The 17,009-nt window shown below is 35.4% G+C and overlaps 1 protein-coding gene across 4 annotated transcripts in view; it reads left to right on the plus strand.

The window, feature by feature from the left end:
* LOC137631740 (dynein heavy chain, cytoplasmic-like) overlaps window positions 1–17,009 on the plus strand; it is a 138,073-nt gene that overhangs the window by 87,197 nt on the left and 33,867 nt on the right. For 2 of the 4 annotated variants that reach the window (XM_068363647.1, XM_068363649.1), the window contains 9 exons: window positions 618–650; window positions 11,308–11,543; window positions 11,708–11,885; window positions 12,408–12,617; window positions 13,237–13,460; window positions 13,836–14,461; window positions 14,704–14,902; window positions 15,091–15,234; window positions 15,544–15,679. In XM_068363647.1, the coding sequence (XP_068219748.1) occupies window positions 618–650; window positions 11,308–11,543; window positions 11,708–11,885; window positions 12,408–12,617; window positions 13,237–13,460; window positions 13,836–14,461; window positions 14,704–14,902; window positions 15,091–15,234; window positions 15,544–15,679 (1,986 nt within the window). The remainder of the gene's footprint in view (window positions 1–617; window positions 651–11,307; window positions 11,544–11,707; window positions 11,886–12,407; window positions 12,618–13,236; window positions 13,461–13,835; window positions 14,462–14,703; window positions 14,903–15,090; window positions 15,235–15,543; window positions 15,680–17,009) is intronic. The other 2 variants (XM_068363648.1, XM_068363650.1) reach the window with 1 other exon arrangement.

The raw sequence follows: 17,009 nt of genomic DNA on the forward strand, positions 1-17,009 counted from the left end.
GGTTTAGCTAATGATTTAAAGGTCTTATGGAGATGAACAGGATTTTTATTATAGAATCTTTTATTTTTATACCTTTGAATCCACAGTATATTAGCTGCCCCCTCCTTCCCACCTGGTGGTGATATATTTTTCAAAGGTGTCTCGACATAAATAGATTTGATATATGATAAAGGTGCTGCCTGGGCCGACTATTGCTCTTTTCCAAGTAACATTTTATAATGATAGCGTAGTAGCTGGTCCTGGAGGCGCGAAGATGGGAAGGAGAGAAATAGATTAATTTTTATTTGTTTTAAGGTCGTGAAGTTTGCTCTTCTAAATTGATAGCTGGTGATTTGAAGATAATTATGTAAATTACAGATTTTAAAATAATAATGGTTTTTCCCAAGATTTTTTGCCTGACATTCAGAACTTAATTTTAAGGGAATTGAACAACACTTTTAATTGACATTGTATATATGCAAGATCTTTAAATTCACAATTGAAATATTTATTGAACTTTCAAGGCTTAAATATAATTTGAATAACATATACAGGATGTACATGACTAACCCTGATGGTAATATTTATTGATGTTTAGCTGTGATCTAACTTTAACTTTGCCCCCATGTCTGGCCAAGGGGAGTTATCCCGGGGAGGGCTGGTGCCAGAAGGTAAGGGTTATTGCGCTGGCCACTAGTGTCATTTCAGTGAAAGCTCTTGGTACAGGTCACATAAGGGTTATGGTTTGTTTACTCCTTATTTTTTTTTCTTTTTTTTTCTTATCATGGTTGCCTCCTATTTTTTAATACTTTGTGAAATTAGTGCTTAAAAATATAAATTTCTTTTTAATTATGTGAATGGAGAGGAGTGAAACTGTACAATGTCTGTCTATGATGTGCACTGTATATGTCTAAAGGAGACCAAACCGTACTCATTGAAAGCCATACCAAGCAGTTATTGCCTCCAACTGCTTGTTCCCACTCATGCCCTTCAAGGCTGCTTTATTGCTTTTTGTTGCACCCATGCTCCTAACTTTTAAAAGATTAATCTTTGTATAATCTCTGTAATAATTTTTAAAGGCCCCTTTTTACACTGCAATGTTTTTATAAACTAGCTTCTCGTTTTATCAATCTCCACAATTGTTATATTTCATATATATCGGCTAGCTATAAAAATAGCTTGTTTATCTTATAAAGTAATTTTTTTGCTATATATGTACTGTATACCTCTCACACATGCACTCTGTACATTTAGTTTACCTTTGATTAATCATGCTGTGTTTTATACAGTACAGTATATAAGTTTGTACAATATATACATGATCCTTTGACAATTTTGTAGATATGCATTTGTGTGTGTGTGTATATATATATATATATATATATATATATATATATATATATATATGTTATATATTTAGTGATATACTGTAGTGTATGATTGTGATTATGTAATTAGGCATTTTAAACAGACCTCTGACAAAGGTAAAATTGATGTGCAACTTACACAGACTGCACTTTCTATTAAATTTCCTAAAGATTGTTGCTAATATACTTGAATTTCATTATTACAGTAATCCACATTGCGTGGAAATTATATTTTGATTATTACTGTATACTACAGTAATTGTAAGGTGACTGGTTTGGGATGGCTATTACATTGGTTCCCTCTTTCTGCCATTATAGTTGTGATTTACTGATAGAAGCTTTCATATGTATTTTTTTTTATTTTTGAGTAATATAGTAAAGATAATAAGATGACACTTGTGAAAATTCCACTCTCGAAGTTAAATTGTAAAAAATTTAGTGAACTTCTCCCTCTCCCTAATTCAGCTTGAAATGTCTATATATTCATTTTCTGTGTTTTACTATTATTTCAACATCCTCCAGCTTTCTCGTATCTTGCTGTCCAGTCACATTATCTATTACTTGATTGTGTCTTGTCTCCTAAATTAAGTGAGCAATCTCATTAAGTTGAAGGATTTGCTGGTAGAAATACAAACTTTTGGAAAAGGAAGGGATAAAGGCAGTCCTGCACTGCATTCCAGATTTTTACTAGTGAGTTTTTATAGTTTTCAAGAGAAGTTGGGGGCTGTAGACTACTCAAGAAGTTGCCAAATTGAACAAGTTTATGGTAACCAAATTTTCCATGCAGTTGGGTTTTTTTTTTTGAAGAAAAGAAAGATGAATACTATGAAGAACTGCAGAGGGCAAAGATGAGATCCCAGAGATAGATATGAAAATTGTGATTGGTGACTTCAATGCTAAAGTTGGTAGAAATAATCAAGGGATAGAGAATATGATGGGTGTCGAGGGTCTGGGTGAAGTTGCAAATGAAAATGGAGTTAATTTCATAAGTTTCTGTTCTGCACACCATCTTATCTTTGGAGGTACTCTCTTTCAACAACAAAAACATCCAGAAGTATACTGGGACTTCCCATAAAATCAGATAGATCACATTGCCATTAATAGAGAGAGAAGGAGGACTCTCAGAAATGTAGGAAGCTATAGAGGTGCAGATATTGGTAGTGATCACTAGCTCTTCATTGCCACACTGAAATTAAAACTGAAAGCACCCAACAGAAAGATGGATAGAATACCTAGGTTTGATACAACTTAGCTTTGAGAAGAAGAGCACAGAGAAACATTTGCAATTGAATGTAGGATCGATTTGCTGTCTTAGAGACTTTAGGAGAAGAAGAGCAGACAATTAATGAAGAATGGTGTGATATTAAGAACATATATCAGTCAGTTGGTAGTTAAGTCTTGGGACACGCAGTTACGAGGAGAAAGCCATGGATATTGAATGATACGTGGAATACAATAAAAAGGAGACAAAGACAGAAATTGATTGTTGAAAGTTTTCAAGGAAGTAATTAAAATTACAAGGTAGAGCTTGCCAAGTATTCCAGTATTGATAGTGATGACAAAAGAAAAGCCAGGAATGACTGGAGAAATATTTAGACAGTAAAGCAGATGAGGAGGACAAAGCTATGAATTTAGGAAGTGGCTATGGTGTAAGTATTGCTCATAGAATTATTATTGAAATCTCGACTGGGGCAAAGAAGAAGAAGCATACACCCATCAAAAAGAGAGATGGGTCTTTTATAGCAACAGAAGATAAAGAAAGACAACGTTGAATGGAACACTTTAGTGAGGTTATGAATGGAAATATGAAAGGAATAATTTGATTGATATACCTAAACCTGATGAAAACCTTGATGTTCCCATGACTGAATTCAGTGAGTTGGAAGTCGAAGCTATCCTAAAAGAACTAAGAGATGGAAATCCCCTGGCTAAAATGGAATAAATGCCGAGATGATACTGCCGAAAGTGAAGTGACTCCCCGACGACTTACAAGGATATTTTGTAGAATGTGGCATGAAGAGGCAAAACCTGAGGAATGGGAGGTAGGAGTGCTGGCGGGAAAAAAAAAAAAAAAGAGAGAGACCTGACTAATTACTGTAATTAGAGACATAACGCTTACATCATTTATGAAAATATATAGTATGCTTATTCTAAAGAGAATGGAGAGAAAGATTGATGAAAAGCTGAGAGATGAACAAGCAGGATTTAGAAAAGGTAGAAGTTGCACTTACCAAATTTTCATTTTGAGACATGTTGTACAGCAATGCATAGAATAAAGAAATACCCTTTGATGGCATTTGTGGATTATGAAAAAGCCTTTCATAGTTAGCACCAGCCAATTTTGCAGTGAGTCCTGAGTTATTTTGAAATTCCTCTTGAATATGTAAATTTGATTAAGTCTGTTCATGAGCATAGCAAGTGCAAAGTTAATGTTAATGGAGTCTTATCAAATAAATTTCCAGTGAACAGTGGAGTACTCCAAGGTTGTATTGTCAGGTATGTTGTTTATCCTCCTCATCGGTTTTGTAATGCGTACAACAATCAGATATGGTGGAGAAGGATTGACTGGATTGGTGATAGGAATTTAGCAGACCTAGAGTATGCTGATGATGCTGTACTTGTTAGCAGAACACCACAGGATTTGCAATGGTTGCTTACCAGAATGCAGGAAATATCACACGAGGTTTGGCTGAAGATAAATAGAAGAAAGACAGAGATGATGAGAACGGAGTATACAATCGAAGACGAGATATTGGAAGGAGAAAGGGTTAATGAGGTAGAATAATTTAAGTATTTAGGAAATTGATCTCCAATACTGGCTCTTTAGAATTAGAGTTTAGTGAAAGATTGAAAAAAGTAAATCAGACAATAGCTAGGTTAAGTAAAAATTTGGAAATCAAATTGCCTGAAATTACACATAGAAATCAGACTATCAGTTTAATGAGCTCGATGTTACTTTATGGACATGATTCATGGTTTGACAATGAAACTATCTCCAATAGATTTAGTAAATTTAAGAACAAAGCCTTCAGAAGTATATTGGGAGTTGAATGGCCGGACAGGATTAGAAATGAAACTATAAAAGAGATTACTCGAGTGCCTTATGTGGATGAGATCAGAATGAGGGGTAGATGGAGATAGTTTGATCATGCTCTTCACACTCCCCAAGAGAGTAGTTCACCAAATGTTCAGCTGGACTCCACAAGGCACTAGAAGAGTTGGAAGACCCAGGCCTACATGGCTGAGGACTATGAAGCGCTAAGTAGATGATGATGTATGGAGAAGTATTGAATTAAAAGCTTAAGATAGAGACGACTGGTGAAATCAAACCTAGGCCCTTTGCGTCAATAGGCGTAGGAGGAGATGATGATGAGAGCAAATTTAGTGTATTTGTGTAATTTAGAAATTTGTTTGTTGCAGCAGTTATGCGATAAAGATGTATTGTTCATTCTGTACCTGAAGAAATAGGGTTGGATATACATGTATATCCACATCCAATATTGGTGTTCAGGTTTTCATCGTTTTTATACTCAAGAGTTCTTCTGCCCCACTTAAGTTGGATGGGAATTTGGATGTGGGGCTAAAATTCTAGATAAGTTTGCCTTTCAAACCTTTATAGGAAATTGACATGAAAAGGTTAACTAAAAAAAAAAGTTTTGTTTTTTGTGGTTTTGGCTACAACCAGGAGTTTTAGTGAATTTCAGTCTTAATAAAACAGTAGGTTTTGTGCTTGATAACTCAAGTTTTCATTCTCCCACATATTTAACCATAGAATTATTTTAAAGCTAAAGCATTGCCTATCCATTGTAAAGTCTTTATTAAACCTAGTAAGTAAGGAAAAATTCCAAAGATAGTCCATACTGTAATTCCAGTTAGGGCGGCTAAAGATTATTTACTGGAGACAGAGTTACTTTTAAAAAGTGAATGATTTATTTGGTTGACTCAAGTATCATAATAGACTTATATCCGAAAGTACTATGTCTTTTCTAATCAGTTTTCTTATTTTTTGTTCAGGCTCTTTCATAAGAGTAAGGGCTCATGATATTAGATAAATTACCACTAATTTTAATTGCATGAATTATAATTATAATCTTTTGAATAGGTCCATGAGAAGTTCTTTAGTATCTGTATCTGTATTTCACAAATAGCACTTACAGAAGACCACCTAGAAATTTAAGGGAGTCTGATTTTTTAAGTCTGATGATTGTTCAGTTTTACTTTATAATGATCTATTTTAGATAATTTATCTTAGTTAATCTGGGTAGTCAGTAATTTTATGAGTACTTTGCAATTATTTTTGGTATTTTCTTTCCCTTATTTGAAGTAGTTCTAGGTAAATTAATGATGAGATTTTTGTTGTTTGTTGAAAGTGTTTATTATCTAACCATTAAGATATACATTGAAATGGGTTGTAACCTCAAATTTAATTATTATCTTTCCATTTTTGAAAAATGAAGGTGTTATACGCCATTCATGCATTAGTTATGTACCTTTCTAGTTTGAACAGTAATGACAAGGTTGACTAATTCAGCTTTAGGTTTCTTTATTGGCTTGATGCTGTCTTCTCCCTCTAGGATAGTATAATACTAAATCAGGGGACTAAAGTGAATTTTAGTCCTTCAACCTATTATTTCCATACCTTGGAATCTTGAATAATTCCTTCTCATCCTCCCCACTTTTGTTTGTTTCAGGTAATTTCTTTAAACCTTTCTAGTGTGTAGAGAGAAATTTTATGTTTTATGTTGATATTTAATGTTAGTTGGTTACGTAGATAGTGCTGCTGTAGAACAACTTATGATTTAAAGGTAGGTAAAATATTAGTAGATTTTAGTATTAAAATCTAGTTAATTTTCTAATGTAAATGATTATCCCTAGACATTATTTTAATTTGTCAGTCTTATTGTCCACCCTATCTCTAAAGGAAGACAAAATATCTATGTCCTTTCTTTTGAAAAATTACTATACAGAAATAAGATTTTCAAGTCAATGTTAATGAGTTAGGAATGGAAAGTATCTATGGTATAGTTAAGGAGTATGACGAAAAGGACACCTGGTATGTCTCAGGCTCCCAGAGACTTGTAGTTGCACACATCCTCCTCTACTGTTTTATTCATCAAAACAATTCCTCTTGCATTTATTCTGTGCTTCAAGAACACATTTTTATTTCTACGTTGATACAAATTTGAGTCATTTAGTGGGTTACTTCTGGTTTTGTTTCTTACAGCCAGACCAAAAAAAAAAAAAAAAAAAAAATTTATTTTTTCACTTTCTGGCTGCTTTGTGCTTTGTGTTCTCATGGTGCATGGACATTGTCACTTGCGTGTGAATTATTTGTAATTTAGAGTATGTGCCTTTTAACTATGTCGACCTCAAAGATTTCCTGTTTGGGCCGTAAAGGTTGCCTTTGTGGAAGCTTTATGAGCCGGATGGATGAGGACCCTTACCCTGTATGTCCAGCGTGTAGAGGAAAGAGATGTTAGGCAGAATCTCCATGTGATTATTGTAGGGAGTGTTCATCTTTCTAATGGGATAGATATTATTTTCGGAAGAGGCAGGCCAAGAGAGAACGTTCGCTTCCTCCTCCCTTGGTAAGTGGTGAGAAGAAACGCTACGGGAAAACTCGATAAAAGTAAGTAGGTCATAAAAACTTCACCTTTACCTCTGCCACGCCAGAGACGTTTTTACGTTAACTCTGGTGCCTTTCAGAATCCTCTCTCCATTGATCCAGATGTGGCCAACTTGGTGCCTCCAGCTTTATCCGTAAGACTGCAGAATTCCCAAGCCACGATCTCAAGTCCTGATCTGGTAAATATGGAGGTAGCTGCCGTGGCAGCCATTCAGACTTGTTCATGAATAGACCACCAGTCTGGGCTCTCTTGGTTTGCTGTTTCCAGGAACCTCAAAGATGAGACTGTTCGGGACCAGTTCAAGAAACTCTTCAGGTCTGGTGCTAAGGCTATAGAGTTTCTCCTCCTCCAGAACGTTTTCATATGGAGAAACTGTGTTATGAAGAGGCTTGATGCTGTCTTAGCGAGATGCAACAGTCTTAAGGAACTTTAACCTCATCGACTCTCCTCTCTATCCATCGTCAGACATTACGAAAGCAATCGAGAAGTTAGAAAGACTGGGGCAGAGCCCATTAGTCAACAGAGCAGTGTCACCAAGGTTTCCCCACTCCTCGGAAACAGACTAAGATCTCGTCTTTTAGGCACCCCCCCCCCAACAGAGATGCTTCCTCCCTCTCACAGACAAACAACAGCCTCTGCCTGGGAGGCAGTATCCAAGGCCTAACTTTTGTTGGAAAGGTCAGACCTCAGTCTGAAGAGGACGTTGTGGCAGAAGTTTGCGCTAGGGAGGGCTTATCCCCCAGCTTACTACCAGTGTGGGATGCCTGCAAATCGACTGGAAAAGGTGGCAGGACTTAGGGGCCGACAATATAAGACCTCCATTCAGGGTATCGGATCCCCTTCACAAACTGTCTACCTCCTCTGACTAGGAATCATATCCTACCATCTTATATGAAAGGATCGTTAAAAGACCTATCCCTGGCAGAGAAAGTTGATAGGCAACTAAATAAGGATGTGGTGAAGGAAGTCTTCGACAACTCTCCTGGCTTCCTCAGTAATCTTTTCTTGGTAGAAAAGCTGACGGGAGGTTGAAGACCCGGCATAGACCTCTCCCTCTTGAACCTCTTCATTTTTACAGAATGTTCAAGATGGAGACTCATCCTCTGCTCTCCCGACCATCAGGAAGAAAGACTACCTTTTTACCATAGACCTAAAAGGTGCTTACTTTCAGGTTCTCATCCATCCTGCCTCGAGGATGTACCAAAGGTTGAGACAAACTTACATTTCAAGGTGCTGTACTTCGGCCTGTCTACAGCCTCTCAAGTCTCCATCAAATTCTTTGTCCCTGTCTCAGCCTGGGTTCATGCCTTGGTCATCAGGATTTTGAGATACTTAGACAACTGGCTTCCCTTGGTGGAGCCTTGAGCTTTCCTGTTGAAGCATAGAGACCTGTTGTTGGAGCTTTGCAAGGAGTTAAAGATTCAGCTGAACCTCCAAAAGTCCAGCCTTGTCCTCAACCAATCCATCAGGTATCTTGGGCATAGACATAGACTTGGTGACAGCCAAAGCTTTCCCTGTTGCAGAACTGAGTGGCAAGGTTCAGAACTTTGACAGCAACTATACTGAAAGGGGGCCTCCTGCCCACCCTGACATGACTGAAGTTATGAGGCCACCTCTCCTTGTTAGAGAAACTTGTCCCCCCGGAGAGATTGCATCTGCGCTCGGTGCAGTGGGCTCTTTTTGCTTGAGAGAAACCATCATGAGAGCCTATAAGTCCTCAGGGGAAGCATGTCCAAGGGCCCCTCCCCATGATATTCGTGTGCAACCCTAGCGTTCTGAAAAAAACACTCAGTTGCTCAAGTTCTAAAAGCAGAAGTCTGGAAGAGACAAACCACTTTTACGAAATACTACCTTAAAGGTTGCACACAAAGCTCTCATGAGACAAGTAACTGTTTCTATCCCAGTCATCAGTTACTCTCTGCATTATAAGGGTATTTGCACAAAGGCGTATAGGGTTTTTGATTCAACTTGAAAGCCCACATTTGAAATCTCCCTAATGTAGGTAAGAATGCCTTGTGTTTGTTGAATGCCTTTTGTTTGTTGACTGTAATGATGTATTGTGTATATTATTACAAGTCACTGGTATTCATATCACTTCACCCTGGTAAAGATCTTTGGATTGGAACAGAAGGCCCTGCCTCATATGCACCAGCTGCACTGTTCACAAATAATTCACTTTGATTTCTTGTTATTACTATAGTAATTGTATCTTGGGGTAAAGGGAAGACCTCCTACAGCATGGCGATTTCTCCCACATAAGAAAGACTCCCCATTAAATGACTGAAGTTTGTATCAGCATAGGAATAAACTACAAATTTTGTATACTGTAATTTGTATTTTTCCTTGCTATACAAACCTGAGTCATTTACCAAAGGTCCCACCTCAGCTGCCCCGCAAGTCTTTAACCAGAAGTGTTGTGACTAGACGCTTGAGACAAGCGTAACTCGTCATGCGCACTGACTGCCCAGCAGCGTAGCATGACGCAATCTACCGATTTTTATTTTTGGTCTGGCTGTAAGAAACAAAACTAGAAGTAACGCATTAAATGACATGTTTTTAAAGCTATGAAAAATACAAATTGTATAAAATTTGTAGCTTTTTCTGCTACGTTGTTCATGTCATGGTAAGAATTTGCTATTAACAATAATTGGGATGAGTTACAAAATGTGTCCAGCTATAATAATCAAACCTTACATTGTCTACCTATTTTATCACATAAGTCTGCTGAGGAAACTGTTTATACAACATAAACAATATGAGAATTATCATAAATTGTAATTTACCAGAGGGTATTTATAAAGAATCTATCAGATATTGGTTATATAGAATGTATCTCAAACTTATTTGCGTCCTTGGTTACATTTTTTTAGTTAAAAGTTATCCTTTCCTATAGAAATTAGGCAAATATTGATAAAATACTCAAGAGATTTATGAATGATATACAGAGCTTTGAATATTTTTTCCCTGACATCACTGCATTTTAATTTTTTCGTGTCTGATTTAGATGGTGCCCTTAATGATTAAGTACCTATGGATGTAGCTTATACAATTTTTGCGATTATGGGAAAATGTTGAAGCTTAAGTAGCGCGACATAATTGTGAAAAGAGCTCTTTTAGGTAATTATCAGAACTACATACTTTATATTGTATGAGGTACAGCTCTTTCATGTACAAGTTTTTTCTAGATCTGAATGCTGTTTACAGTAATGAATCAGATGAATTGCAAGTGTGTGTTTGGAAGCTGGCAAGTTTGCTATTCTAATATCAGTAGTGTTAGATTACACACAACACCACCCCAACTCTCAACCCTTAACTGTTTTCCATCAGCTGAGCTATAAATGTAAGAAGAATTGATGCTTTTAGATATCTGAATTGGTATTCTATAGTTTATCTATTGATTCTCTTTCACATTTTACTGACATAATTTTAAGTTCTTTCTTTTTAAAGTTTGTCAGTTGATTGCCATAACTATAGTGAGCATCAATATATAATAATTGATGTAAACAACATCCATATCAAGGATTCCTACAGCAATTTGTTCTTATTACGTAAAATGCTTTTAAAAGTGATTAATTTGTGCTGCATTTAATATCCTTTTCAACAACCAATCATTTAATGTATGTTATCGTATTCTTACACGTCCTTGCTGCATACTCACTATACTTATTTTTTTATTCTTAAACTATCAAACTAAACTACTCAGTTTTCTTGATAATTGCACCATCAGACTAACACACATTGTCAATAAAGAATAATTAATTTATTTAATGTACAATCTTTCTTTTTGAAATTAGCTAAAGTTAGATTAAAGGAAAATGTTAATCATAATTAAATAAAAAGCAATTTGTAAGTAATCTTACCTTAGAAGGTGGAACAGCTTTTATATGAGCCCCAACTATGTGTGGAAATACAAGATACTGGATCTCATGTTTTTTCACTTTTCATTTCCATTCTTATTATATTCCTTCTCTTAACAGCACCAGAGGTATCACCACTACTTTTTGACTTACTGTACTGTCAAACTTATTAACCGATAATAGTTTTAGATTTTACAATTTCTTTACAAAGGAATAACTGTGACAGAAATCAACAAACAAGGGATGACGTTCAGTGCTGTGGCAAGTGCCAGAGGGGCAATATAATCTACTGCTTAGTCATATAATTTTTCATTATTTTTAAATTTTTCAGTTTTTGCACGTTTGTGTTATCAGAAATCCATAAGTTAGATGTTCATAGGAAGGATGTTTATTGTATGCAGAACATTTTCATTGCCTGGAAATATATTTTTTCAAGTTTTGTCCTAATTATTAATGCCCTGTTTATTGTCATTTTAGGTTCTTCAACTATATCAAATCAGCAACCTTAATCATGGCTTGATGATGGTAGGCCCAAGTGGGTCAGGCAAGTCTACAGCATGGCGTGTCCTTCTGAAAGCCTTGGAGCGCTTTGAAGGTACTGAAGGGGTGGCGCATGTCATTGATCCTAAAGCCATGAGCAAGGAAGCACTTTATGGTGTTCTTGATCCAAACACAAGAGAATGGACAGATGGTCTTTTCACACACATTCTCAGGTATATCATTGTTATTTTTTTCATAATTTATTGGAAGAATTTATTGAATAATTTTGTGATTTATTGTGTTAACTTATTTGGTGTGTAATACTATAATGGTAGTTTAGTTAGTTTACTAATGATTCAATAAATGTGAAAATACCATATTTAATTTTATCTTTTAGGAAGATCATTGACAATGTTCGAGGTGAGATAAACAAGAGGCAGTGGATCATTTTCGATGGTGATGTGGACCCTGAATGGGTTGAGAACTTGAATTCTGTTCTCGATGACAATAAGCTCTTGACACTACCAAACGGAGAGCGTCTGTCCATCCCTCCCAATGTCCGAATTATGTTTGAGGTATTTACATAATATTAATAGATTATATTTGTTACTTAGTTTAGGTTATATGTTATTTCTATAATTTATATGTAAATGTTGATGCTCACTTGATTTAATAGGAGCAAAAGTCATTTCTATAAACAAATGTGACATAAAAAATTTGGAAGATACTGTATCATGGCTGCCAAGAGAGGTTTATTCAACTATAAGAAAAATGCAGGGGTTTCTATGTATTTTGTACAGTTTGTGTCCCAATTGCTCATAGTGCCTATAAAGGTTGCAGATATTAAACAGTTGAGAAATACCAGTACATATTTTACTTTAGATTTGATCATACAGAAACCTAATTATGTATTAAAGGAATTGGAATGTTTGGAATTTTTAAATGCCAAAATGAATATATATGTCTAAAAACATTATAATTTGTTGTCTCAAGGCATGAAAATGTATAATTGTGACACTAATGGGACACTGCACCTTCATCAAAAATTTCAGCTACCAAATAGAAGCCTCTAGTCATAGACTGTTTTCCCCTTATAGGTCCAGGATCTCAAGTATGCTACACTGGCCACTGTCTCTCGATGTGGTATGGTATGGTTTTCTGAGGATGTATTATCTGTTGAGATGATCTTTGAAAACTTCCTCTCTCGTCTGAGCAACATTCCTGTGGAGGAAACTGAAGAAGACACTGCATTTATGAAGAAAACAGAGAAGCAGCAAGATGATGATGAAATATCTCCTACACTTAGAGTAAGTTTGTTTACAGTCAAACACCAGTAATTCTGCATTCATTAAGTTGTGTTATATAACACACTCTTGATGGATTTAACACTTCTCTGTTAGTTACTCCACTTACAAACATACCAAAGAAAGAGTTGTGTAATTGGTGTTTTGTTAAGCCAACTATTTCAATTCAAGCCCTACAATATGGTCCATTTCAAATCCATCATTATTCTGAGACAAGAATCCTCATTATTGATTTTCCCCTTTATAGTACAGTACATTGATAGACAAATAACCTTGTTTGCTATTAGGTCTTGAACTAACCCTTGGGAAAACAAGACAAAATGCAAATAGGTTTGAAATATAAACTTAATCACTAAAGTGGTTTATTGCCTTTTAAAGATAATTAATATGAAAGGTTAACCATTGTGAATGTTACCCTGTTTTAGAATTTATAGAATTATTACCCACGTATCAACAGTATTAGTATTATTAATACACACTGATAGTTCCATTGAAATTTTCACCTAATTAGAAAGCTAACATGAATTTGGAAAACAGTTAATTGTATGAGTAATTTCTTATCTTGTCGTAAAAACTCTGTCTATAAGATTTTTATTTACACAGGAGATTTTTATTTACACAGGTTCAGCGTGATGTTGCAGCAATTCTGGCTCCCCACTTGACTCCTGATGGTTTGGTGGTGAAATGTTTGGAATATGCTACAACAAACCTTGAACACATCATGGACTTCACACGTATGCGAGCATTGTCATCGCTGTTTGCCCTCTTGAACCAGGCTGTGAGGAATGTGGTTCAGTACAACACCACTCATCCTGATTTCCCAATGCAGTGTGATCAACTTGAAAGGTTTGTGTCTTGTCATCTCTTCTAGCTTTGTGAGTTTACTTATATTTAATTTCCTAGGTACTGTAGTTTATTTTTTGTATTCTGTACAAACACACGTCATTTCTATGTATACAGAAGTTGCAAAATGCATTGCTGTGTTTAAATTAATAAGTTTTGCAATACTTATTTTTTTATCATAATGAGCTACAATTCAACACATTAAAAACTTCTCTTTATTAATATTCAGAAGTTAGTGTAAAGAAAAAGGAGAATTTTTGGGTTGATTGGTTTAGATTAGATAAATTATCACATTATAGGCTACCATTTTTGGTATCTAAAAGTATAACTATTATATTTTGAAATAGTATTATTGATGTCCTACCTACAATTTGTCAGGTACATTCCAAGATGTCTTGTGCATTCTCTACTTTGGAGTTTTGCTGGAGATGGCAAGTTAAAGGCAAGGACTGATATGGGAGACTTCATACGTAATTGCACAACAATACCCTTGCCACCAAGCACAAACAACCCTATCGTGGACTATGAAGTTGCTATCAGTGGAGAGTGGCTGCTATGGTCAGGAAAGGTACCTAGCATGGAGGTGGAAACTCACAAAGTTGCAGCACCAGATGTTGTTGTGCCCACTGTTGATACTGTCAGACATGAGGCTCTACTCTACACATGGTTGGCAGAACATAAACCCTTGGTACTCTGTGGTCCACCTGGTTCTGGAAAGACTATGACACTTTTCTCAGCTCTCAGGGCTCTACCTGATTTGGAAGTAGTTGGGCTCAATTTCTCTAGTGCTACAACACCTGAATTGGTACTCAAGACCTTTGATCACTACTGTGAATACAGAAAGACCCCCAATGGAGTCATCTTGTCTCCAGTGCAGCTTGGCAAGTGGCTTGTCGTCTTCTGTGATGAAATCAACTTGCCAGACATGGATAGGTATGGCACTCAGAGAGTTATCAGTTTCCTTCGTCAGATGGTTGAACATGGTGGATTCTACAGAATCTCGGGTAAGTGTTTCCCTTTCCACAAAAATGGAACTACACTTGAAATAATTATCTCGTTAAGTTACTTAGTTCCCATTTTCTTTCACATGTGTTGAGATGAAATTTTGATACCTACCTTGCAAATATTCTCATTTCTGTGATTTTTAGATTAGGTTATCCATTGCGCGCGCGCACACACACACACACACACACACACACACTCTCTCTCTCTCTTTTTTTTTGTGTGATTTAATTTTGATTTTCAGACCAAGCTTGGGTTAAGTTGGAACGAATTCAGTTTGTTGGTGCTTGTAATCCCCCAACTGATCCTGGCCGAAAGCCTCTGTCACATCGGTTCCTGCGACATGTGCCTGTTGTGTATGTTGACTACCCTGGTGAGACTTCACTGAAACAAATCTATGGCACTTTCAACAGAGCTATGCTCCGCATAATCCCAGCTTTAAGGTAATTTTTTATCATGTTCTTAGAGTACTTTTATCATATGACATAACAAATTTAGATTTGAGCCTATGTATAGAATCATTCATATCCAATAGCTCTCTTATTTATTAATGAGAAATTCTTGCCTTTTAATATGTAAACAGAAAAGTCTTGCGTTAATTGATTTCTAATACTTGAATTTCTAATTTCAGATCATATGCAGATCCTCTTACAAATGCCATGGTAGAGTTCTATCTTCAGTCTCAAGAGAGGTTCACTCAAGACATGCAACCTCACTATGTGTATTCTCCAAGAGAAATGACGAGATGGGTCCGAGGAATCTGTGAAGCAATTAGGTACCATACAGTGTTTCATATTTTTTAGTGAAATATTATTTTTTTATGATAACACTAGTAAGGAAGCTATCATTAAATAACAAAATCCTTAGCCAATCTACAAAACTGCAAATTAGAACTCTGTACTTGATGCCCTTTAGTAAGAATATTTTTCATTATATGAAAAGTAGATGTACTAATACAGGTGTGGGTGTGCTTAGATGAATACATATATGTATAAATATAGATTTGAGTGATAAGTTTTGATAATCAACAAAGTATCCTTAAATCTCTATAATGCATGTGAAAATAATTTCTGTATTTTTTTAGACCTCTTGAGACGCTGGATGTTGAGGGTCTTGTCAGGCTGTGGGCTCATGAGGCTCTTCGTTTGTTCCATGACCGTTTAGTAACAGACGATGAAAGGAAGTGGACAAATGACAACATTGATGCAATTGCTTTGAAAGTAAGTTGATATTTTTCCCCTTTTATTTTGTTTGAATATAAGTTCTCATAAGAAACTTCTTGTAAATTTTGACAGTAGTATTTATAGTTTTGAGTATCATTGGTAAACTCCTCTAAATAGAAATAGAAATAAAACTTTTGAATGTATTTTAGTTTCACTGCAAATTCAGCATTTACATGGCTGACATTTGTGGTCTTCATGAATCTAGGGATGAATCATTTCCAAATCATCTATTGTTAAAGTTCTAAGGAAAGAAACTTTTTTTTTTTTTTCTTTTTTGTTAAGCTTATGCGAAGCCCTGAAATTTTTTCTGTTGCTAATACATTTTTTATTGTGTTCATTTATATAATTTCATATGCTGGTAATGAAATATATATTTTTTGCTGATAATTGTTTAACATTACTTTTGAATTTCTTTTGGATAAGGATTTTTAAATTCTTATTACCATCTGTTAGCTACTCTAGTTTGTTCAGTTTAACTTTAGTCAGATTACTAGCTTACACCTTTGAGCAACGCGTCAAGTTATTTGTGTGTACCAACAAATGTTAACAAGGTATTGCAAATATATCATATATAGAATTTATTCTAAACCTCAAAAATGCTACTAATATACTTGAATAATTTAAAAAATTATATATATTCATCAGATGGGAAATGTTCACTTCCCTTTAAGAGGCTTAAAGCCACCTGATATTGTTGGTTTGTATATCAGTAATGAAATGTAAATTTCTTCAGGATAAATTTTTTAAACCTTTGTTGTATATTGTATATAGTATATATTATTCTACATTCAAGTCAAAATTATTGTTGATTTAAGAATTTTATGTCTAGAGCCCTTTTCAATTGGCCTAATGTTTTGAGTAGTATTTTACCCTAGCATTTTGTGATTTAGCTTAATCTGCCAGCCATACTACTTTTAAGTTTTTTATTATTGAAACCCTGTGACTAAGTCCATGCCATTTTTATGGTAACATATTTTACAGTTCATAATCATATAGAATTTATTGTAATTATACAGTAAGTGCCAATGATGATTTTTTGCGGAAAACATTTTCATTGTTGTATTAGTTGCTCAGCTTGTAGAGACTTCCGTGAAATTTATTGCTTTAAGAGAGAAGTAACCCTAGTCATCTATGTGATATTTTTATCTTTTGTCATATACAGTTGGCTCTCATTATTTGAGGGTATTACATTTAGATCCTCTCTTCCCCTTGGATGATTCTTACTTGTGGGTCACCTTGCGAATACTCTTGAAGCAAACACTTCCTCACCTCAAAAAAAAAAAAAAATCTCCCTGCGCTATCTCCCCTCCTCTTTGGGTGTATACCA

The sequence above is a fragment of the Palaemon carinicauda genome, chromosome 40 (assembly GCF_036898095.1).
Source record: "Palaemon carinicauda isolate YSFRI2023 chromosome 40, ASM3689809v2, whole genome shotgun sequence".
Taxonomy (NCBI): domain Eukaryota; kingdom Metazoa; phylum Arthropoda; class Malacostraca; order Decapoda; family Palaemonidae; genus Palaemon; species Palaemon carinicauda.